This window comes from Geotrypetes seraphini, chromosome 15 (genome assembly GCF_902459505.1).
Source record: "Geotrypetes seraphini chromosome 15, aGeoSer1.1, whole genome shotgun sequence".
In the NCBI taxonomy this organism is placed as follows: Eukaryota; Metazoa; Chordata; class Amphibia; order Gymnophiona; family Dermophiidae; genus Geotrypetes; species Geotrypetes seraphini.
In genome coordinates this window covers 28,283,834-28,307,762 of record NC_047098.1, presented here as the reverse complement: position 1 = coordinate 28,307,762, position 23,929 = coordinate 28,283,834, and the positions used below count along the sequence as shown (strand labels likewise).

The 23,929-nt window shown below is 42.7% G+C and overlaps 2 protein-coding genes across 4 annotated transcripts in view; both read right to left on the bottom strand.

Annotated features, from left to right (window-relative positions):
- Positions 1-1,490, bottom strand: part of MFN2 (mitofusin 2) — a 38,417-nt gene extending 36,927 nt beyond the window's left edge. For 2 of the 3 annotated variants that reach the window (XM_033922022.1, XM_033922020.1), the window contains exons 1-2: positions 1,336-1,490; positions 816-994 (exon numbers count right to left, since the gene is read on the bottom strand). In XM_033922022.1, coding sequence (XP_033777913.1) covers positions 816-990 — 175 coding nt within the window. In that variant the 5' untranslated portion in view covers positions 991-994; positions 1,336-1,490. The other variant, XM_033922021.1, reaches the window with a different exon arrangement.
- A 5,311-nt stretch (positions 1,491-6,801) lies between these two features.
- Positions 6,802-23,929, bottom strand: part of PLOD1 (procollagen-lysine,2-oxoglutarate 5-dioxygenase 1) — a 71,023-nt gene continuing 53,895 nt past the window's right edge. The window contains exons 14-19 of the mRNA XM_033922371.1: positions 20,855-20,968; positions 19,216-19,281; positions 13,671-13,775; positions 12,636-12,782; positions 10,822-10,947; positions 6,802-10,158 (exon numbers count right to left, since the gene is read on the bottom strand). Of these exons, the coding sequence (XP_033778262.1) occupies positions 10,003-10,158; positions 10,822-10,947; positions 12,636-12,782; positions 13,671-13,775; positions 19,216-19,281; positions 20,855-20,968 (714 nt within the window). The 3' untranslated portion in view covers positions 6,802-10,002. The remainder of the gene's footprint in view (positions 10,159-10,821; positions 10,948-12,635; positions 12,783-13,670; positions 13,776-19,215; positions 19,282-20,854; positions 20,969-23,929) is intronic.

Below are 23,929 nucleotides of genomic sequence, written 5' to 3'. Positions count from 1 at the left end.
TAACTGTATCTACAAAAGGCAGAAGTCTCAGAACCAAGACTGAAGACTTAGAATGTAAGCTATAAAATCAAGATATAGACAAACTGGCATCTGGTGTGATCGTGTGATATGTTAAAAAAATGGAACAGAGTCATTTTCAAAATTATATTCACTAAGGCCTGGATTCTAGAAATGCCGTCCCAAAGTTAGGCAGTAGTAGGCATCCTATCGTCTTCTAACCAACCATCAGAATGCACTTTAAAAAAAACAACAACGATGCTGTGAATGGTGCCAAAATTGAAGGTGCCATTTGCGCACTTGTGGAAGCGCCTAGGCACGCCTAAGGTCAGCATGAGCCTGGCTTACGCCAGAAGTGACCTTAGGCATTCTTAGGCGACCCTAGGTGCAAGACAGGCACCTTAAATGTAGGCTTGTAAAATGCTGGCTTACATTTAAGGCATCAGTTTTAAAAACAGCCTCGATTCTTTTAACAGCTCTGATGCATGATTGACAAGCAAAGGATCCGGGCCTAATTCTATTCACAACTGTTCTCGGTATAGAAGGATAAAAAGATATTATAAGAAACCAACTGCACTTTTGAATGGGCTTTGGTGCATTTAAACTTTGTAAAAGGGGCCTTAGAAATCAAAACAGTAAATGGGTCTCCCTATTTGGGCCTGGCTAAGTAGCTGAATCTTGTGTTAGTCTTTGAATGCTGGGCTCCATGGCTCTTTTTAATTATTTAGCATCTAGGGAAAAATAATAAAATTACTGAAAAAATAATTATATAATCAAAACACTGAAGTTATGCAAGCCAAATTATTCATCCAAGTTACCCTCCAGGAAGATAGCGCCTTCTTGGATATACGCTGCCAGTTGTTCAAATATGCCATTGATTTTCTTCTTAGCCGTGACAAAATGTTTCAGCGGAGAGGCATTCACTTCCGCCATTAGCCTTTTATCTTTCTTCACAGCAATTGCAGTGTTAGAACGGCTGAACAACAAAGACATTGCGCTGTGCAAAGACAGAAAAACCCAAAACTTACTTATACGGCCCACAGATATTTATTACTCTAACAAACACTAGGAACGCGAAAGCTGGAAAAACAAAAAAAGCATAGAATAGATATAGTCGTTAGGAACAGCCTTCTTAACCACGAGTTGGAAATCCATGCAAAGCAAACCCAACCATATTTCTTTTCAGAGGCAAAAGCCCAGATGGTATTAATAAGCACACCTCTCTTTCGGAGATGCCAAGGCACACGCATTGACCGCTCTGACACGCTGAGTATCCGTCGTCCCCCCGCAGCCCGGCACCCTGCCTAGCAGCTCTCCGCCCCCTCCCCCAAGTCCTACCTTCAAACATGCCTTCGAGGTCGACGGACATCGACCCCGCCGCTTCCCTCCGATGTCCCGCCCCTCTCTGGTGCGACTTCCTGTTTACGTCAGGACAGGGCTCAGCCGACGGAAAGACGTTGCGTCAGAGAAGGCGGGACTCCAGAGAAGGAGCGGGCGGGGTTAGGGTTTGAGAGAACGATGTAACCAGACTGTGGGTTGCGGTCGGGGTCGTGTGTGGGTGACTGAGGGCGTGCCTCCTTTGTTTTGTAGATCATCAGGGTCGACGTCTCTGTGTTGGGGCCGGCCAGGGCACAGGACAATCCCATCATCTCATTCAGAAACGCGGTTTGCTGTAGGTCTTGTGTGTGCCCCAGTGAAGAGCAACAGGAAGAACCTAGGGCCACATTCTCAAAACTTTAACGCGGTCGCTAAACTGGTTGTAGACGATTTAGTCTGGGCGCATGCATTTTAGAAGTGGGTTATCAAAACGGCTTATCGCAGCGATCTTTCTAGCAATCTCAGACACTGCCATGCAAATGAGTTCTTGACCATTGAAAAATGAGTGAATTCTTAAAAATCGCCAAGTCATTCTCCAAGAGCGGCGTCGGGCTTTTGGCACCAAAAATCAGCAACTGGTCTGAAGGTGCCGCTACAGTGACAGCACTGTTTTTTTGGTTTTTTTTTTAGTTCAATAGTTTTTATTGAATATTATAAGAAATTTACAGAAAGCAGTTCAAACACACAAAATCTGAATAAGACACAATGGTATAGAAAAAGTCCATATCTATAATCATTTACTTACAACCAGATTAATAAAAAGAATCTAGGGTATGTGTAACTGCTAATAGAAGATATATGAAAGTCAGAAAAGCAGGGAGAGTGAAATAAGAGAGAGGGAAAGAAAGAGGGAGAAAAAGAAAAAGGGAGAGATAGATAGATAGAGAGGCAGAAGTGTCTACTGGTTAGAATGAACATATGAGTCTAAGAATGACCAAGGTGATTTATTTTGCACCATGTTTGTGGAGAGTCGAGAAATCATGTTTTTCTCATATGCATAAGATTCAAATTTGTGATACATGCTCAGAGAGTTCCACCAAAAGGTATAGTCAAGTAGCGAGGATGATTTCCAATTTTTCAGAATATGCATAAGAGCTGTTACAAACATGGCATCAATGAGTTTAGGTGGGCAGTTTGTTTGTGCGAAACAAGGGTGTTGAGAACGAAGAATTACAATGTCCATGGAAATCTCTTCTGAACACTTAGTAATAGATTTTATAGTGTCCCAAATACGAATCCAGAAGGAGTGGACTATAGTGCAATGAAAAAGCATGTGATCAAGAGTTCCAGACTCTTTCAAACAGTTCCAGCAGGTGGAGTCTTGTTTTAGCTTCGCTTTCCACATGCGATATGGGGTCCATACTGCATTCCACATAACGAAGAACATTGATTGTGAGACTCTGGAAGATAGGAGAGGACGGTTTGTGGAGGACCAGAAAAGTTCCCAATCCATATCAGAAAGCGTAGTCTGCAGAATCAAGTTCCATTGGTTCATTGATTGAGGTGAAAAGGTGAAAGAGTGATCCCTTAGAATACTATAAAAAAGAGATATCGCTCTACCCTTCATTAAGGCCAGAGTAGACCAGTGGTGAACAGTGTGGATAGAGGTCATAAAGTCATGGCGCATATGTACCTTAGACAGTATTCCAGTAAGCACGAGCCATTGGGAATGTATAGAGGATGGAAGTGAATATGCAGAACAAAAAATATCAAAAGGAACGATTGAGGTGGAGGAGATCAATTGATGAGCAAACTCGACTCCCGCCCGTTGCCATTTTTTCCATGAGAGGGATCTACCTTTATTTTGAATTTTAGGGTTATTCCAAAGGGACATGAGCGGGCTTTCACTAACAGAGATCTCAGCTGTTGCATCTAGAAGATGAAAAGCATGCTGTGTTGCACTCAACAAGGAATACTTTCTCAAGTGTCTAGGTACTGACACCGTAAGGAAGCAGGAAACGCACAGTGGTGCACATAAAAAGCGTTCCATTTCAAACCATGCTGGTTGATCCTGAGGATTAGAATTAACGATCCAATAAGCTCCATATTTGGCTAAAGATGCGATATAATAATAATAAAAATCTGGTAAATTTAATCCGCCATTAATCTTAGAGGCTTTCAGCTTGGCGAGAGCAATACGGGGTTTTTTCTTGTTCCAAATAAATTCAGAGATTTTCATATTGAGCCAATGAAATAATTTTTTTCTGGCATAGGAGGGGAAGCATGGAAAGGGTGTAATTAATTTGCGGGGCTAAAGTCATTTTAATGGAGGCTATTCTACCCCACCATGACAAATAAAGTGGGGACCAACGAGTTGTAGTATTTGAAACTAAATTTTTGATTTTGGATATGTTCAAATCCTGGGCGTGTACTGGATCTTTATGAATTAGGATCCCTAGATATTTCACAGCTCCATGTGACCATGAAAAAGGAAATTGAGCCAGATCTGAGGAGGAGATATGGTCATTGAGAGGAAAGATCTCTGATTTCTCCCAATTAACAGAGTATCCAGAGAGTTGAGAGTATTGAGAAACAGTGTTAATAAGATGGGGCAAGGAGACAAGAGGATCTCTGAGAAAGAGAAGGACATCGTCAGCATAGGCTGCTAATTTAATGTCTCGACTGGACGAGGGGATACCCTTAATTAGGGGACATTGTCGGATAGCTGACAGGAGAGGTTCCAATGCTAAGTCAAATAACAATGGTGAAAGGGGACAGCCTTGACGGGTGCCTCTATAAAGGGGGAATTTGTTGGAGAGAGAGTTGTTAATCAGAATACGGGCTGTGGGTTGTCTATATAGTGTTTCTATCCAATTTGTGAAGACAGGACCTGTTAAAAGTGCATCTTGTGGCATGTGTTTTGACTGTGGCTAATGAAAAAAATAAAAAATTACAGTAAATATAAATTGTCTATTTAAAAGCACACTTCTTGAGCGTGTGTATTATAGCCCCCCTCGGCAGCAGGAGACATGCCCAATCTCTTCCATTGCCAAGAAACACACCTCCAGTACCCCCTCTGCAGCAGGAGAGATTCCCAATCTCTCCCGTTGTCACCCCGCACCCTCCTCAGCTGCAGGAGAGATGCCCACGCTCTCCCGCTGCCACCCATGCCTCCGACAACCCTGCTTTCTCCCCCTTACCTTTAAGATGGCTGGTTGGAGGGATGCCTACTCCCTCCAGCCACCTGGCCTTCCTCTTCAATGGGGGCGGGGCCTAAGTCTGATTGCCCCAGCCACATAAAGCCCCACCCATTGGAGGGACCTTAAACCTAGGCCAGTCAGAGCCTTGGGCCCCTCTGGGATGCACTGGGGAGGGGAAGGCCCATTTTGAAGAGACAGGCCAGCTGGCCGGAGGAAGTAGGTTTCCCTCCAGCCAGCCATCTGAAAGTAAGGTAAGGGGGAAGGGGGTTGCATGGTGGCAGGAGAGTATGGCCATCTCTCCCGCTGCCGAAGGGGGTTGGGGTGTCTGTTGGCGAGAGAATGGGCATCTTTCCCGCTGCTGGTTGGTGTTTCTTGGCGGCGGGAGAGATTGGGCATCTCTCCCGCTGCCAAGGGGGTACTGCAGGTGTGTTTCTTGGTCGCGGGAGAAATTGACCATTTCTCCCGTTGCTGAGGGAGGCTATAATACATGCTACCAGGGGATGTGTTGGTTGGCAGTAGGAGAGATTGGGCATCTCTCCCTCTGTGGGGGGGGGGAGGGGGGATTGGTTGGCGGCAGAAGAGATTGAACATCTCACGCTGCTGTTGGGTGTTTCTTGGCGGTGGGAGAGATTGGGCATCTCTCACGCTGCCAGGGAGGTGCTGGAAGTGTGTTTCTTGTCATATTTATGTTTTAAATGTTTTCTATGGTGTCCCCTGAGGAAGGTGTTCGCTATACGCCGAAACTAGGATCCCTGGGACCAAAGATTTGAATAAAGACTTTATCATTGGTTAAAAAGACGTTTCCCTTGCCTTTTGTTAGACTGTAAAATTATTTTCCACAAATATTAACTTGGCAACATATTAGACCAGTAAAGGATGTTCCTTGTTTTTTGATGAGAGCTCCATGTATCAATAGTTGCCCCAGTCTAGTAGATATTTGCCATGGTGAACTAGGCAAAGATCATACATTATTCAGTTGTGCATTTAATAAAATTGGGCAAAACATTAAAATAAACCTGAAATTTTCTTTGGTAAAAGAATATTCCTTATTGTCCCACTAGACCAGGGGTAGGCAATTCCGGTCCTCAAGAGCCGGAGCCAGGTCAGGTTTTCAGGATATCCACAATAAATATGCATGAGATAGATTTGCAATTCAAGGAGGCAGTGCATGCAAATCCATCTCATAAATATTTATTATGGATATCCTCTATTATATCTTCTATTATGACTCAGATAGAACAGTGGACAATGAATTTCAAACTGAAAGTCAATACGGAAAAGACCAAATTTTCCTGGCTAGTCCCAACGACAAAATAACAAACTCATTGCTTCATCTTAATGGTCATGACTACCCGATTATTAAATCTAGCAAAATTCTGGGAGTCACACTAGACTGATATTTAACACTAGCAGAACACATGAACTTAGTGGTACAAAAATGCTTTTTTACTTTGTGGAAATTAAGAACCATAAAAAAATATTTTGATCCTTTATCATTCAAACTATTGGTGCAGGCATTAGTTTTATCTATTTTAGACTATTGTAAACTTGTAAATCATTTATTTAGGAGCACCCAAAAAAATTATAAGGAAATGAAGGATAATTCAGAATACAGCTGTTCGATTGATTTTTGGTTTAAAAAAAAGCGACCATATTAGTCCATATTATCGTTTACTTCATTGGTTGCCTTTGGAGGTGAGAGTATTATTCAAATTTTCCTGCATCTGCTTTAAGCTGATATCGGGACTGTCTCCAGCTTACCTTTTTCCTCATTTTTTGCATAGACCATCAAGAGAAACTAGAAACTTCTACTTATTTGCTTATCCAAAAATTAATGGGTGCCGATATAAGACCTTCTTAAATAGGACCCTGGCATTTCAAGCTGGTAGGCAACAATCTTGGTTAGGTAAATGTATTCAGCAAGCTATGTTATCCTATTGTAGTTTTCAGAAATTAATTAAGACCACTTTGCTCGATAAGTTTATTACTTAGGGCTCCTTTTACCAAGCCACGCTTGCGGTTTAACACGTGTAATAGCGCTTGTTAAACTGCCGGCTGCACTAGCCGCTACCGCCTCCTCTTGAGCAGGCGGTAGTTTTTAGGCCAGCGCGGGGGTTAGCGCGTGATGAAAAGTCGTGCGCGTTAACCCCGCTAGCGCAGCTTGCTAAAGGAGCCCTTAGTGAGTTTTATTATTGAAATTCTATTTTACAAATATTTGTATTTTTTACTGTATTATTGCATTTTGCTGATTGTCTTTTTAGTGTAAACTGCCTAGAACTTTTGGTTATGGCGGTATAAAAGAATAAATTTATTATTATTATTATTATTATTAATCACTGTAAACAAGAATCAATCCAATGAATGTATTGCACAGAAATGTACATCTCCAGTTCTGAACTGTACAAATGATAATGAATTGTATATTGGAGTGTCAATCTCTCTGAAATAATACCAGTCTCTTTTCAGATATATCAGATGATGCAAACAAAGCCAGTTGGGTCAGCTCCAAACATTCTGGGCATGTGTCCATCCCCTATGGTGCAAGTCCACTGTTTAGTAAATACCAAATTATACATAATCTTCTTGGAAGCTGAGAGATATAGTCATGCACAACTTCCTCACCCAATAAAATCTGAGTCATTCTAGTATGACAGACACTATTCCTGAACACTGGGATAGTCAACCTCTTCTCGTGAGAACTCTTGTAGGGAGCTTCATTTGTGTGATTAGCATTTGTTTAAATGCCACTTGAGGCATTTCAATTAATCATGGATATTTGGTACCATGATGGACAGCAAGTGGCACTGAATATTCAAGTAGAGCAGTGACTGACTACCTCTAGATAATAGCAATATTCATACCACTACGCAGATAGGTAGCTGGACAATGATAGAATTTTATCCAGATAGTAAACTGAATATCACTACTTTCTGGAAAACTGCCAGCTTTGCCCACGCACTGTCTTGACACAATCTAAATAGAGGCAAAGTGATAAGAACATTCAGCTGTGCTTTTTGGATAGTGCTGCTGAATACTGATAGCAGCACAGCCAAAACCATTGATCTGGATAATGGTGGCCATTATCTGAATAAATTACTTTGAATTTTGACCTGCACAAGTTTAATTCCTAAGGACTAAGAGACAATAAAACTGTGTTCCTTGAGGTGAAAAATTCTTACAAGAAGTGGTAGAAAATTTTAGAGGGGCTACAGCAGTGAAGGGCCTCCAAAAGACAAGTATATGACCACTAGAAGTATATAGCTATGGTCATGTATAGTCATTGAAAAAGGGGGAGCCACAGTTGGCTTCTCTTCCTCTCCTACAAGGTGTTGATCTTCTGTCTTTCCTCTCCCCTGCGGTGTCCAACATTTCTCTCTTCCCCCCCATCCCCCATGGTTTCCAGCATTTTTTTCCTCCCCTCCTCTACAAGGTATAGATTTCCTTACCTCTCTCCCTGGGGCAGCCATGGTACAATCTGCATAATTACAGCGGCCAGCTGGTATGAGACCTCAAGCATCTGCACATGCTCAAGTCTTTTCTCCAAAAGAGGAAATTCAGAAGGGGCAGGAGCTGTCAGGCCTTACACATGCACAGATGCTCATGGCCCCACTCTGGCTGGCCATGATGCCTCTTTTGTTATGAATATTGTGTCATCACTGTCCTGGGGGGGAGGAGGTAAGGAAATTAACACCTCATGGTGAAAGGGAAGAAGAAATATGCGGGAGACCATGGAGGAGGAGAATATAAATGCTGAACAACACAGGGGAGGGGGAAGGAGAGAGATGCTACAACAGTGGTAGGGAGGAAGGACGGACAGAAATGTTGGTCACTAAGGCGGGGAAGAGATTGAGAGGTAAGGAAGGAGAGAAATGCTAGACACCACAAGAGGGGGAGAAGAGATACTGAAGATATGGGGGGAGGAAAGGAATGAAATGCTGGACACCATGGGGGCAGGGGTTGAGAGTAGGGAAGGAGAGAAATGTTGGACATCACAGTGGAGGGAACTGAAGGGAAGAACAGAAATGATAGACATTGGGGAGGGGGTGTTTGAGAAGTAGGGGAGGATAGAGATGCTGGATACCATGGGGAAGGGGAGATGCTGGGGTTGGGGGTGGAGCTTGAAATCCCCAAAACAAAAGGGTGTTTCGCTTTTCATATGAGTATGGTATTCTTGTAACTCTGGAGTAACTCAAATGATCAGAGTTACTCCAATAGTAAGCAATAGTAACTAGCACACTGCATTCTTAAATCACATTAGTACACACTAAATGCTGTGCATCCTATTTCATACCTATGGGCCACATGCATAAGCTTCTACTTCCCATTGGTTTGCCTGTGATATGAGGTATCAGACATGCATGGGCACAATCTTGTCAAAGCATTCTTGGTACACCATATAAGAATGCCTAAAAATTACAAAGAGGTAGATTTTATATGGATAAAATTTCTGTATAACTCTAAGCAGATTTCCATTAGCCTAATCTGTATATGCATAAATTTGTACTGACAAATTAGTCATACAAAATTAGGTCTGCCCTTTCTAAGGCCCAACAAGGAGTGGAGGAGTAATCTACTGGTTAGCCCAGTAGGCTGAAACTCAGGAGGTTCAAGCATAGAAGCCAGCTCTGTGGGTGCCGTGGGTGCTTGAGCACCTCCAATACTGAGCAAACTCCTTAACTGTGTCCATGGAGGGCTAATTTACATTGGGTTTAGCACCCCCAATCATTGTACAAAGTTGGTTCCAATGGGTTCTAGTCATACTGCAGCTCCTTCTGACCCTGCGCAAGTCACTTTTATTAAAGCTTAGCACACACTAATGGACATTAATGGATGCTAAATGCCATGTGGCCTATAGGTATAAAATAGGATGCACAGAAATTAGATGCTTTGAACTCCTAGAAAATAAGGCAACTTGAATTGTAATCATGAGAAGTATGGTGACAGGACAGAGAAAGATTTCTTAAATAGTCATATTTCCTTCACTGTGTAACAAGAAATGCAGTCTGAGATGAAGAAAATGTGGCAGAAAGATACTGAAATATTTCCCATCATTTTGGGTGCCACAGGCTTGGTCCAAAATAATTTCCATACATATCATCTATACATGTTACAACTTCCAAACCAGAAGGAAGCTCTCTTTGTCACAATGCAAGCTTCATGGCAAGCGTTCGCAGTAAATTTGAGAGGTTGAGATCATCTCCACATGCTCTGGCTTAGGAGTGAGGTTCATTCCTGCATAATATGCACAAAACTAACCCATTTGGAGAAATTGCCCCTGAATGAAATTCATCACACCTTGCAGCATTATAACAATAATAGTTTCAGAAAACCTCAGGTGAAAAGCAGCTTTAGAGGCCTGTGAAGTGTTTCCTTTCTAAAATTAAACTCTGAGTTGCAATATATAAGGGTGAAAAACAACCAATAGTTTGTGTTGTCCATCTTTCAGATTTGGAATGCAAATGGTAAGTACTGTCTTTATACTGTTGAATTAAGGGTCCAGGAATGACACTGAAATGTAACGAGTGCCTTTTGTTGTTGGGAGACCTTCGTGATAATGTGTCAGGCGTCCAGGGTGCATAAGGGCCCATCCTTTCCGAGGAGCTGTGATGGAACAGTTATAACGCAAAAAATTACAGCCCCCTCCCTGCAAAAACATTAAGAAGTTTTTATCAGTGAAGTGCAATGTAACAATACTGATTAAACATCTTGCTCCTCCATCTCCTCCTACACACCCTAGCATTTAAATTTAATATTGTAATAATAGTTGGAAAGAATTTCCTCCATTATGAGTGATAATGGGGGTAGATTTAGGCCTTACAATCTGCAGGGACTTCACAAAAGTTTTACTCTGGGTTTTTGCCAGGTACTAGTGACCTGGATTGGCCACTGTGAGGACAGGCTATTGGGCTAGATGGACCACTGGTCTGACCCAGTTAGCCTATTCTTAATTTCTTAAATTACTTATTTACATATTGTTTCTAGGGTATATAATATGGTATGACTTATTAATAAGGGGCCTTCGAGCTTTATATAGCTTAGGGCCTCACCAAGTCTAAATTCAGCACTGTTCACTCGCCTTATGCCAGGCTTAGCCAGGAACCCTAGTAGAGAACATAAGAACTTAAGAATTGCCATACTGGGAAAGACCAAAGGTCCATCAAGCCCAGTATCATGTTTGCAACAGTGGCCGACCCAGGTTCCAAGTACTTAGCTCGATTCCAAGTAGTAAACATATTTTATGCTGCTTATCCTAGGAATAAGCAGTGGATTTCCCCAAGCACGATTCCAGAAAATCTGACATGCTCACCTCATAATCTATGCCCATCGAGTTCAAAGCAATGTTGAGAGTAAATGTAGAGGCATCGTGATGAGGCATTAAAGATGGCTGTTCATCTGGTTTATATCGCACTACAAATGCCAACTCAAAATCTGCCTATTGGAGAGATCAAACACAGAAGAAGCTTGTTGAAGATTATTAGAAACTCCAGATTTGTTATGTCAGAAAATTTTCCATTATGATGCCTATTTGAACACTATGGAATCCTACATGTAATCCTAACTGCTTCTCTCTTCTCAGCCTAAATTCATCTTTTACAAGGGGTTTCTCACTTAATATGGGAGTTTTCCCAGGAGCTACTCCTTTAAGATAGATTTGCAAACTCTGGTTCTGAATGGAGGGAAATTTCATGGTGATACTAGGAAGTACTTCTTCACCGAAAGGGTAGTCGATCATTGGAACGAGCTACCTCAGCAGGTGATTGAGGCCAACAACGTGTCAGATTTTAAGAGAAAATGGGATATTCACGTGGGATCTCTAGGGGAATAAAAGTCAGGGAGTGGGTCATTGGTGTGGGCAGACTTGATGGGCTGAGGCCCTTTTCTGCCGTCAATTTCTATGTTTCTATGATATGCCAAGGAATTTATCTGCATGTTTTGCTGTGTACTTCTGAGGTTCTGCCACACTGGGCACTGTGGTGTATACCGTCTTATCTGCTTTCCCTAGCAAAGTTCCCTCTACAATTTCCAGGTATTGTATTGTTTTTTTAAATTAATCTTAATTTTTAAATTAATTTTGTTTTTTTTAATTAATCAGAGTAATTTATATTGTATTGTTTTGACAGTGTGCAGAATTTAAAAAAAAAAAAAAAAGTTTGTGCAAATTCTCCCAGCAGCAACCTTTTCTCATGTACTGTGTAAACTCAGCTATTCAATGCTAGTGACCAAACATGGCCTAGCTTTGAATATTTGGGGCTAATTTAGTCAGCAACAGCCAATACTTCAAAAAATGCTGAATATTGACCAACTTATGTTTATCTCATTCATCATGAGAGCAGTATAAGAATGTGCCTCCCATGAGTTAAGAGTACATTTGCAGTGCAGGTGTGGAGGAAGATCAAGCGGTAATAGTGGCTCCAAAAGTGTACAGATGGGGTGGTCTCTATGGTAGTACACACACCTTAGAGACAACATTGTTCTCTAAGCCCTGATGCTCTGATATTGTTCTACCAACTGTGCCACTCTGAGGACTGTGGCACACACCTTCCTATTTGCTTTCTTGAAGCCTCGCCACTTCCAGACTGGGGTGCATACTCTCCTATTTGTTTGTATGAAGCCCTGCCACTCCGTGGACTGGAGCATATATCCTCCTACTTGTTTTCCTGAAGCCCTGCTGCTCCATGGACTGGGGTACATGCCCTCCTATTTGCTTTCCTGAAGCCCTGCTGCTCCATGGACTGGGGTACATGCCCTCCTATTTGCTTTTTTGAAGACCTGCAACTCACTGGACTGTGATGGATATCCCCTATTTATTTTCCTGAAGCCCTGCCACTCCATGGACCAGGGTACATGCCCTCCTATTTGCTTTCCTGAAGCTCTGCTGCTCCACAGATTGAGGTGCATAACTTCCTGTTTGCTTTCCTGAAGCCCTGCTGTTCAATAGACTGAGGTGCGTTTATTATTTTATTTATTATTTTATTTATTTATTTTTAAAATTTCTATACCGTTTAAAACAAAATGGTTTACATTTGCTTTCCTGAAGCCTTGTTGCTTGATGGACTGGAGTGCACAACCTCCAGTTTGCATTCCATAGGTTTTACTGCCTCAAGGGCTGTGGTGTCATACCTGTGTGTAGTATCCTGGATACAATTTTTGTGTAATGGGTACAATGTACTTCAGAAGGAACTTGTGCCATTCTCTCTGATAGTTAATCTGGTTCATGTGGATATCAATTGTTGGAATGTTTTCATATCCACCTTGAAGTCTACTGTCCTGAAAAAAATGGTGATAATTTACAGTAAAAATGGTGGAGAGGATGCTTTATAAAAACACAGAAATGCTAGGCACATGCCTATTAGAAGAAACCAAAAGAAACTCTGTGGAATGACGATGGACTTTATTTGAAAATGTCAAAGTTCCAAAGGTACACTAAAATCATTCACATAAAATAAAATCATCCACATAAAAGTAAAGTAATCCACATAAAAGCCTTAAAGGACCTAGTCTGCTAGGGATGCAGGACCCAATACGGTCCACAGTTTCGATAAAAAGTCTTCTTCAGGGGTCCCTGGGGGGTCCTATAATGGTGAATACATGGGAAAACTAATATGTGGTGAACCGGAAGTGAGACACTGCTTGCATTTGCAATGGATAGGGACCATTGCAAATGCAAGCAGTGTCTCACTTCCGGCTCACCACATATTAGGACCCCTGAAGAAGACTTTTTGTCGAAACGCGAACCGTGTTGGATCCTGCATCCCTAGCAGACTAGGTCCTTTAAGGCTTTTATGTGGATTACTTTACTCTTATGTGGATGATTTTAGTGTACCTTTGGAACTTTGATATTTTCAAATAAAGTCTATTAAGGAACATCGTCATTCCACAGAGTTTCTTTTGGTTTCTTCTGGATTTTCTTCTTTGTGGATATTTTGGGGTCATTTTTTGGGTTTTTGCCACATGCCTATTAGAAGCATTCTCCAAAACCTGAGAAAACAGCTGTCCCACTACACTTTCCCTTCCTTAAAACAATCAGTGACATAAAGTTCAGGGGATAGGGCTGCTCAGTATTCCAATCTTCCCTCCCCCACATACACAAAAAGAAAAACAATTGCAACTGTTTGGGAACAGAGATGGACTTCAAAAGATGTTTTTTCTTCATACCTTGTTGCTGCCACTGGACCACTGACCAAAATGTTCCAATTCTTCTACAAGTTCATCACAAGCTGCTTCCGTAAATATAGGAAACCAGTACACATCTGGGCAAGGCTAAGGGATGAAAGGATGCAGATCAGAGGAAGGCAGAACACATCAGAGAAAGTGTGAAGGGATAGAAAATGAAAGTCAAAGAGACATAGACTGTTTTCACTTATGCTTGCCCTGGATCAGTAGCTTGGAATGTTGCTACTCTTTAGGTTTTGGCCAGGTACTAGTGACCTGGATTGGCCACCATTAGAACAGGCTACTGGGCTTGATGGACCATTGGTCTGATCCAATAAGGCTATTCTTATGTTCCTACGGTTAAGCCACTGTAACATCATTGATGAGGTTGGCTTTGAGGCAATGTGGAATGAGGCATTATGACTTCACAGTTTCAGCTCTGGACTGTTGCTCTCATTGGGGTTCTGGAATCTTGCTATTCTTTGAGATGCTGGAATGTTGCTATTCCTTGGGTTTTGGCCAGGTACTAGGGACCTGGATTGGCCACCATGAGAATGGGCTACTGGGCTTGACGGACCATTGGTCTGACTCAGTAAGGCTATTCTTATGTTCTTAGCAAATGCACAATTTAGCTAGACTTATTGATGCTTGCATTCATGTAACTAGGTAATTTCAAAGCAAGTGTTCATCTCTGAAGCAACAATTTTTAGAAAGATTCTTTGTTCTTTCTCTCTCCTGACCTAACCCCAGTGGCGTAGTAGTTTCAAGTTTATTAAAATTTTGATAAAACGCAAATCAAGATTTCTAAGCGTTTTACAATTTGTATTAAAAAGGGGAAAACAATGAACAAATGAGTACCGACTAAACAATACATCACACACGTGAAACAATAGGAAAGTGGGGAGAACTATAATTTAAAAGTAAAGAGAACAAGGAGGGTAAATCACAATGCGGAAGCTAGGGGGGTACAGATAATTAAATAACCTTGGCTGATTCCAAGTCACTTTAACAGTTTTGTTTAAGTTTGCTTGTATTTGTTATAAATCAATCTTTGGCTTGTCACCTGGCTACCTTCTTTCCCATTTTTCTTTGAACCACTCAAATAAGTCCACACGTAGAGTTTGTTTGTTTGCATTTCCTTCTGTTAAATTGTGTTGTTATAAAAGATTTCTTGAGAGAACGCTCTCTTTTCAGGCTGCTAAACTGAATGGTTGGTGTGGAAAAATTGAAGACCCAATTATTTGATAAATTTGTATCCTAATTGTATTCTGTCGTCTTTTTAAAATTTTATGCATTTCTTATGTTTTATTATCTGATGTATTTCCATTTTAAATTGTATTCTTCGCTGTATGATCAGTTTTTATTTGTTGTGAACCGCCTAGAACCATTCCTGGCTAGGCGGTATATAAAAGATAAAATTATTATTATTATATGCATCATGGAAGAGATAGCACTTTAAATTTCCCTTAAACTTATCTAGATTCTTTTCCGCCTTGATATGAAGTGGTAGGGAATTCCATATTGTGGGGGCCATAATTGCAAATGAAGTGGCCAGACGCGTGATGATAATTTTCAGGGATGGTGTGTAAAGAAGGTGTTGGGATGAAGATCTTAAAACTCTTGAGGGTTCATGTGGAATAAGGAGCTTGTGGATAAAGGCCGGTTCATTAGTATTTTGTGTCTTGAAAGAAAGAATAGCTATTTTATATATAATTTGATGTGGTATTAGTAGCCAATGTGCACTTTTCAGCAGAGGAGTAACATGGTCAAATTTCTTTGTTAGTAATAATTTTTATGGCTGTATTTTGTATCTGTTGTAAACAGTGAATATCTTTTTGGCATATACCCTTGTATAGTGCATTACAATAATCTAGTTTGGATATAATAAGAGAGTGAATTAGAATGTTGAGGGATTGAGGGTCCAGTATGTTTGGAAGTGCTCTAATCATCCTTAGTCTAATGAAATAGTTCTTTACTACTGAGCTATTTGTGTACGATAAGTCAGTTTGCTATGTATAATAACACCCAGGATTTTAATAGCATTAACAGAGGTAATTGGAGTGTCATTTATAGTGATACGAGATGTGAGCTGTAAGTTATCTTTCCAGGAAAACAGCAGACAACTTGTTTTTGATAAGCTAAGAGATAGCATATTTTCATGAAGCCATTGACTTATTTTATCTAATTTAGAATTGATGAGGCTAATATCGTTAGAGCTGGAGGCATCGATAGGGTCGATGATCTGGATGTCATCCACGTAAGCGGTAAGACCAATAGATTGACAGAGTGTCAGCAGAGGGGGCAATAGATATTAAAGAGTAAAGGGGACAGTATGGATCCCTGAGGGATTCCAAAATTATTTTGGATAGCTGATGATGAGGAGTTATTGAACATAACAACAGAAGTGCGGTTTGTAAAATAGGAAGTAAACCAATCAAGGACGTGTTCAGAGATTCCTGCCACAGCTAGCCTTTGAAGTAAGAGTTGGTGATCTACTGGATCAAATGCCGCTGAAAGGTCTAATGAAATGAGAATAACTGATTTATGCTGATCCAAGAAATATTGTACGGATGTAGTTAAGCCTATTAGTGCATGTTCTGTAGAATGTTTTTTTCCGCAAGTCTGCTTTGATTGGGATGGAGAGCTTGAGTTTTGTCAAAATAGTCTGAAATTTGATTAAAAATGATTTTTTTCTGTTACTTTAGCGAGAAAAAGAAGGGTAGAGATTAGTCTATAATTGGAGCAGTCTTGATTATCACCATTGTTATTTTTTATTGTGGGGTATATAACAGAATGTTGCATGGTTGCTGATAAGACTTTTGTGTATTAGTTTGAGTATAAATGGGCCAAAAATTGGAAAGTATTGTTTCAGAATGAAAGGAGGAATTATGTCACAGCTTGATCCTTTAGGATTTAGTGACTGCATAATGCGCAGAATATCATTTAAGGAAGATAAAGAAAAACATGAACAAGATGAACATGGGAGCTTTGGAGTACTGTCCTCCAAACAGTAAAAAATTTGGGGGGGATTTATTTTTAATATCTTTCCGGATTTTGAGGATTTTTTCCTTGAAAAAAGTTTGCTAAGTTTTGAGCTGTGGGGGGTGGAGGCGTTAGTGTAGGTTTGTTTTCATTTAAATTGTGTAAGGGGGGAGGGGGGCAGTCTGCCCCGTGTGCGGTCTTGGTAGCGGTGCCAGCACCCATCCTCTTCTCCGCCCCCCCCTCGCATGCGCCCCTTCCCTTTCCTCCCCTCGTACCTCTTTAATTTTCCCTATGTGAGCAGCATTACAAACTTGCTGTCCACGTCAGTGTTGCCTCTCTCTGATGTACCTTCTGGGCCCCGCACCTAGGAAGTGATATCGAGGGATAGCTGACACAACACAGGCAGCAAGTTCATGATATTGCTCCCCCCTGAAAAATTAAAAAGGCAAGGGGGAAGGGAAAGGGGTGCAGAAAAGAGGGCAGGGGAGGGGCACCACTCACCCTTGCGACGCCACTGCCTAACCCTGCCCCTTTTTAGTTGCAGGAAAAAGTATGCATGCTGGCAACAGTAAAGGTGCCCCTCCCCTGATCATGCTTCCTCTAGTCTCATACAGGTATTCACCTAATTACATTGTGTGAACTTTTACACGTAAGGTAACTTTACGTGCCTATACAGGTGAAAACTCCTTTACAGAAATACTCCCCTTAAAATGCTGAGTGAGTTGATTGTGAGAGAGATGTTATAAACGTGTCTATGTATTTGTGTGTGTAGACTTGAAAACCTTAATCGTGTCATTAACAATTACCACCATATGAAGGACCTGGAATAGATATTTTAACATATAAAGGGGTCCTTTTTATTAAGGTGCGCTAAAGATTAGCGCGCGCTAAATGCTAAGATGCCCACAGGAATATAATGGATGTCTTAGCATTTAATGCACCTTAATAAAAGGACCCCAAAATGAGGAATTGCTTTTAAACGCATTGCAAATTCAGATGCAGTGATGTCTCCGTTTCTTCAATAAAATGTTAAACATGAGAATGGTTTGGCAACTAGGGCCTTAATGTGAAGAAATGCAAAGTGATGCATTTGTAATGCTGAAATTCAAAGAAGCTGTATATGATAGAAAGTACTGTAAGCTGATATACCCAGACCAAAAGAGATAGGTTAGGATAACAGTATGCAAGGCTCTCAAAGCTGCAAGCAAGGGTGAATCCTATCTGCAGCTGCTCAAGGCTACTGGCTTCTGCCCCCTCCAAAACAGGAAATTTAGAGGGGGTATTAATAAAATTTATAGATGCTCAAGGCCCAATGCTGGCTGGCTGAAATGCCTCTTTTACAGTATACAGTACTCCCCCGAAATTTGCGGGGGTTACGTTCTCGTAGTGATAGCGAATGTTGAAAAACCGCGAATATCGGATGAGTACTGTAATCAATGCGTCAGGATTGGTTGGTGGCAGAGGGGAGATCCAACAGGGAGGGGAAAGAACACAACCCCCGAGAGCAGGCAGGAACTGGAGCCCAGAGAAACAGAGTACTAGCTGGAAACCGGAAGGTGCGTGCTGACACAAGACAGCCTACTGCTTCAGCCAAACGAATGCAGTTCTTTCTCCCTCTTCAGCTGAAGTGCTCGCCTTTGGCTATTATCGCGGGGTTCTTTCCCCTCTCTCCCATACACGTGCGCCTGCCCACAGAATCGCTGGTCCTTAGCTGTCGCTTCCATTCATAAACAGAACAGAAACCGGCATTCAATCCTGTTCAGAAAAAGAAGTTGGTTGAGGGAAAACCCACTGAATTACTGAGTCCGCGAATTCGGAACCGCAAATTTGTGAGAGTATCCTGTAATGCTGATTGCAGTGTCACCAACCCAAAGGAGGGAGCTAAAGAAATAAACACATTGTGGGGGAAGAAAGGAAGGTGAGAAATGCTGGGGGGTGGGGATGGGGGGTTCAATTTGAGAGGAAGGGAAGGCGAGAACTGCTGGATGCAATGGGGAGGACTATGGGATAGTAGGGAAGGGAAGATACTGGGGATGGGGGCTCCCGAACTAAAAAGTATTTCACTGCCCCGACTGTAAATGTAAAGCATTAAATGTTCCTGTGGAGAATTCCCTTTCTTGGTCTGCATCCTTCCCCTAAAGCAGTGGTCAAACTCTTTGCAGGGCCACATTTTGGATTTGTAGGTACTTGGAGGGCCTCAGAAAAAAATAGTTAATGTCTTATTAAAGAAATGACAATTTTGCATGAGGTAAAACTCATTATAATTTATAAATCTTTCCTTTTGGCTCAGTCTTAATAATAATATTGTCATTTATAGCTAAAGAGACATATGATCAAGAAACGGTTTTATTTTACTTTTGTGATTATGATAAACATACCGTAGCCCTCAAAATAGTACCTGGTGGGCCGCGAATTTGAGACCACTGCCCTAAAGCTACCAGAGCCACTGCTCAGAGTGTTCCTCTTCTACTGTATTATCTGGGTTTATTTTCTGGCCAGAGATGGAAATCCTTATATAATGTGAAATGCCTCTTATATTTACAAAGAACTATCCAGAAAATCTTACTATTTCCAGGTGTTTTCCTTCTAAAGCCACTGTATAGTTTTCATGGATAAATTTCTCTTCCCAATCCTACAGTGAGGAAATAAAAAACAAAAGTCTTACTGATACAGCACCTTAGGGTATGAAGCAGTGACGTACCTAGGGTATGTGACACTCGGGGCCAATCATTTTTTAACCCCCCCCCCCATATAAAAAATAAAAAATTTTAGTAATTTTATTTATTTATTTTTATAGCCCGTCCTCCCCAGAGAGCTCAGAATGGGTTACAGTTTAACATTTACAGTGTTACAATATAACATTACATAGGGTTACCTCTCCAACCCCATGCTGGTGATTGGTGTAAACAACATAAGCAAAAAAGACTTTTCCTCTCTCTGTTTGGTCTTGGCTCACGCTCACTAACACCAGCTCTGGCAGGACACACAAATCTGACATATTGTAATCACAAAATAGAAAATTAAATTATTTTTCTACCTTTAGTTGTCTGGTCATTTTATTACTCAAATCATGTTGGTCCCAGGCTCTGGTTTCTGTTTGTCTTCTGTTAACTCTCTCACCAGGGTCTCCTGCCCATTTAACATTTTCTTCTTTCTACATGCTCACCCTTCAACTTCCATCTCTATACCTTCCCTTCCACTGCCATATCAAATATTTCTGTTTCTTTCCCACTGTCTATCATCTCTCTCTGTCTCCTTGCCTTGTGCCCTGGGCCAAACCTCTCTATTCCCCTCCATGCAGCATCTCTCTCTTCCTCCCCTCCATTATCATGTGCAACATTTCTTTCTTTATTCCCATGTACCATCTCACCATCTTTCCCTGCCCTCCACTCTATGTCCAACATTTCTCCTTCTCTCATCTCCATGCATGTTCCCTCCCCTCCACCATATGCAGGATTTCTCCCTCTCACCCCTTTCTACCTCTTTGTTGAATCTCCCTTCCTCTTCTCCTGCCCATGTTCAACAATTCTTCCTCTCTGTTCTCAACCCCCATGTGCAGCAGCTTTCCATTTCTCCCTCTTCTCCCCCTATGAAGCAGTTTTCCATCCCCCCCTCCCATCCACCTTTGCAGTACCTCCGGACCTGACCACCCCCACCCCCACCATGAGATTTGACATTCCTTCGGACCTCCAATAGCAGCAGTAGCAGTGGCCGACTGTTAGAAGCAGCGTCAAATGGACTGTTTGTGGCCTGCTCCACTAGGGTTTCTCTCTGCCACGTCATCAGTGACGTGGCAGAGGAAAGGCCCTGGTGGCCCTGTTCAGAGTTTTGCCTCCAATGGCCAGCCATCGCCACTGCTGTTGCTGCTTTAGAAGGTATATGAGTTCTCTCTTTGTTGGCATCCTTAACTCGCTGCTCTGCCAGCATCGGGCCTTCCTCTCTGCTAGTCCTGCCTATTTCCTGCTTCCGCAAAGGCAGTACCTAGCAGAGAGGAAAATCCGATGCTGGCAGAGCAGCAAAGTTCCAGGACCATGATGCTGACTCTGAGAGCACCCTCTTATGGTCTGCACTGGTATGAAGTACAGCCTCTACATCCTCTCCCAGTCTGCTCTTACAGCTCTTCCATGTCCTCAGCCCCCTTCCAGCCCTTCAGTCATGGATGCATAGCCATATGGATAAAATCCCAAAAAGGACAGTCACGTCACCTTTGGATTGTTGAAAATCTGCCAGAGATCATTGTGGAGGTGTGTTGTTTGGTAGTTATCCAAGGAAAGGATGTGCCCAAATTCTTGTCTGTTTGTCAGAAACATAAAGACTCCCTGCAGGAAAGCACAAATGATAAAGCTCCAGGCTGTTGTGCCCTGGGGAGGGGGGGGGGGACATGCACAAGAGATGATACTCTGTCACTGACTAGCACATTCATCATGAGGTCATTTATATGCACTTGACAATTTAGGTACATTACATGCTGCAATGCTTTACCAAGGATGCTAGAGTTGGTAGTACTGTGTAGCTATTTGCCTCCATCAGAAATTAGATAGAAAAGTACTTGACTAACATTTCATTAATATACACTCATACAAATGTTTAGTTATTAAACATCTAACATAATAAAAGCCTAAGCCGCGCATGCGCATTCCCATCGCATGTTCCGTTTTCCGTGAGCTGTAGGGCACCGCAGATAGGAGTGCGTATGCACGCAAAACACTCTCTCTCCCCACCCCCCCCGAGGCAGATGTCGGTGGCCTGAGGCAGATGTCGGCCGTGGCGGCTGTCGGCGGTTGCAGACCGCTACGGCTGTCGGCGGTTGCAGGCCGCAGTGGCTGCTGGCCACAGCGGCTGTCGGCGGCTGCAGGCCGCTGCGTCTGAACACGGACGGCATTTCAAAATAAAACACGCGTTTTTAACCTCCAGCCATTATCCTCCTGTTACCGAGCTACGTCAGATCTGGGGGCCATCCCAGTTTTAACCTGCGGCGGGTTTTCCAAAAAAGCACACCCAGGCTAGATCAACACACGTGACCCGTGCATGTGTAACCCCTGCACATCCGGATCCTTTTGCGATTCTTTCTAACCGCTCTCTCTAAATGAAATCCCGTGTCCCTTTTCTGTCCTGCAGGCTTTTACCTCCAGCGGAGATCGTCTTTCCTGTGCATGTAATGCCCAGGGTGTCAACTAAAAAGGGATGGATTAGTAGCAATATATTACCAAAGTACGGCTAACCCTTTGATGACCCCCCCCCAAAAAAAAAAAGATCTACATACATTTTAGAACTCCCCACACACCAGTCATTTGAACTAACATCACGCCCATCTTTAAAAAGGGATCAAGAGGTGACCCAGGGAAACTACAGACCGGTGAGTCTGACCTCGGTTCCGGGAAAAATGGCGGAACCACTGATAAAAGAAAACATCGATGATCACTTGGAAAGAAACAAACTTCTGATAACCAGCCAACATGGTTTCTGCAGGGGGAGATCGTGCCTAACCAACTTACTACACTTCTTCGAAGGAATTAACAAACAGATGGACAGAGGTGACCCCATAGACATCATATACCTTGATTTCCAAAAAGCCTTTGACAAGGTGCCTCATGAACGATTACTCCGGAAACTGAAGAACCATGGGGTGGACGGAGACGTACAAAGATGGATCAGAAACTGGTTGGCAGGTAGGAAACAAAAGGGTAGTGTTGAAGGGCCACTACTCTGACTGGAGGAGGGTCACGAGTGGTGTTCCGCAGGGCTCGGTGCTCGGGCCGCTGTTATTTAATATATACATAAATGATCTAGAAACAGGGACGAAGTGTGAGATAATAAAATTTGCAGATGACACCAAACTATTTAGGGGAGCTCGGACTAATGAGGACTGTGAGGAATTGCAAAGAGACTTGAACAAACTAGGGGAATGGGCGACAAAATGGCAAATGAAGTTCAACGTTGAGAAATGTAAAGTATTGCATGTGGGAAGCAGAAACCCGAGGTACAACTATACGATGGGAGGGATGTTATTGAATGAGAGTACCCAAGAGAGGGACTTGGGGGTAATGGTGGACAGGTCAATGAAGCCGACGGCACAGTGCGCAGCGGCTGCTAAGAGAGCGAATAGAATGCTAGGTATAATCAAGAAGGGTATTACAACCAGGACGAAAGAAGTTATCCTGCCGCTGTATCGGGCAATGGTGCGCCCACACCTGGAATACTGCGTCCAGTTTTGGTCGCCATACCTTAAGAAGGATATGGCGTTACTCGAGAGAGTTCAGAGAAGAGCAACACGTCTGATAAAAGGGATGGAAAACCTTTCATACGCTGAGAGATTGGAGAAACTGGGTCTCTTTTCCCTGGAGAAGAGGAGACTTAGAGGGGATATGATAGAGACTTATAAGATCATGAGGGGCATAGAGAGAGTAGAGAGGGACAGATTCTTCAAACTTTCAAAAAATAAAAGAACAAGAGGGCATTCGGAAAAGTTGAAAGGGGACAGATTCAATACAAATGCCAGGAAGTTCTTCTTTACCCAACGTGTGGTGGACACTTGGAATGCGCTTCCAGAGGACGTTATACGGCAGAATACAGTACTGGGATTTAAGAGAGGATTGGACATTTTCCTTCTGGAAAAGGGAATAGAAGGGTATAAATAGAGGATTACTGTTCAGGTCCTGGACCTGTTGGGCCGCCGCGTGAGTGGACTGCTGGGCAAGATGGACCTCAGGTCTGACCCAGCAGAGGCATTGCTTATGTTCTTAACTAAGACCAATGGGATGGAGAACCATCATGGCAACATTCTGTTCTCCATCATCATCCTATATAATAAAACTTTAAGCGCCGCATGCACACTTAGAGTTTCCTGTTCCCTGCCACTGTGGTGTGCGATCCGTGGCTGGATTCTATTTTAGAACGCAGTGGCAGGGAACACTCTAGAGCTTCCCCCCTCACTCACTGTGAAAGAAACCGCTGTCGCCACCGCCGTTCCTTCTGCTCCCTCTTTGGAGTGTCCAGTGCAGGCCAACAGGGTTCCTGGGCAGCTGAACGCAGTCCCCAGGCAGCCGCAGCCGCAGCCTCAGCAAACGCCGGTCTTCCTCCCAGCTCGGGTCTAGAGCAGTGTTCCCGCTAAGCTGCGTTGGCCTGCGCTCACGCACAAAATATTACATCGCAGCGCAAAGTTTCTCTTCACAGCGCACACACGCGTCGGTAAGGTAAGGGGACGCACTGGGGGGATTGCACTTCCCCACAATTGCCATGCTTCGGTTCCTCTTCTTCCTTCCTTCCTCCCCCCCCCCCCC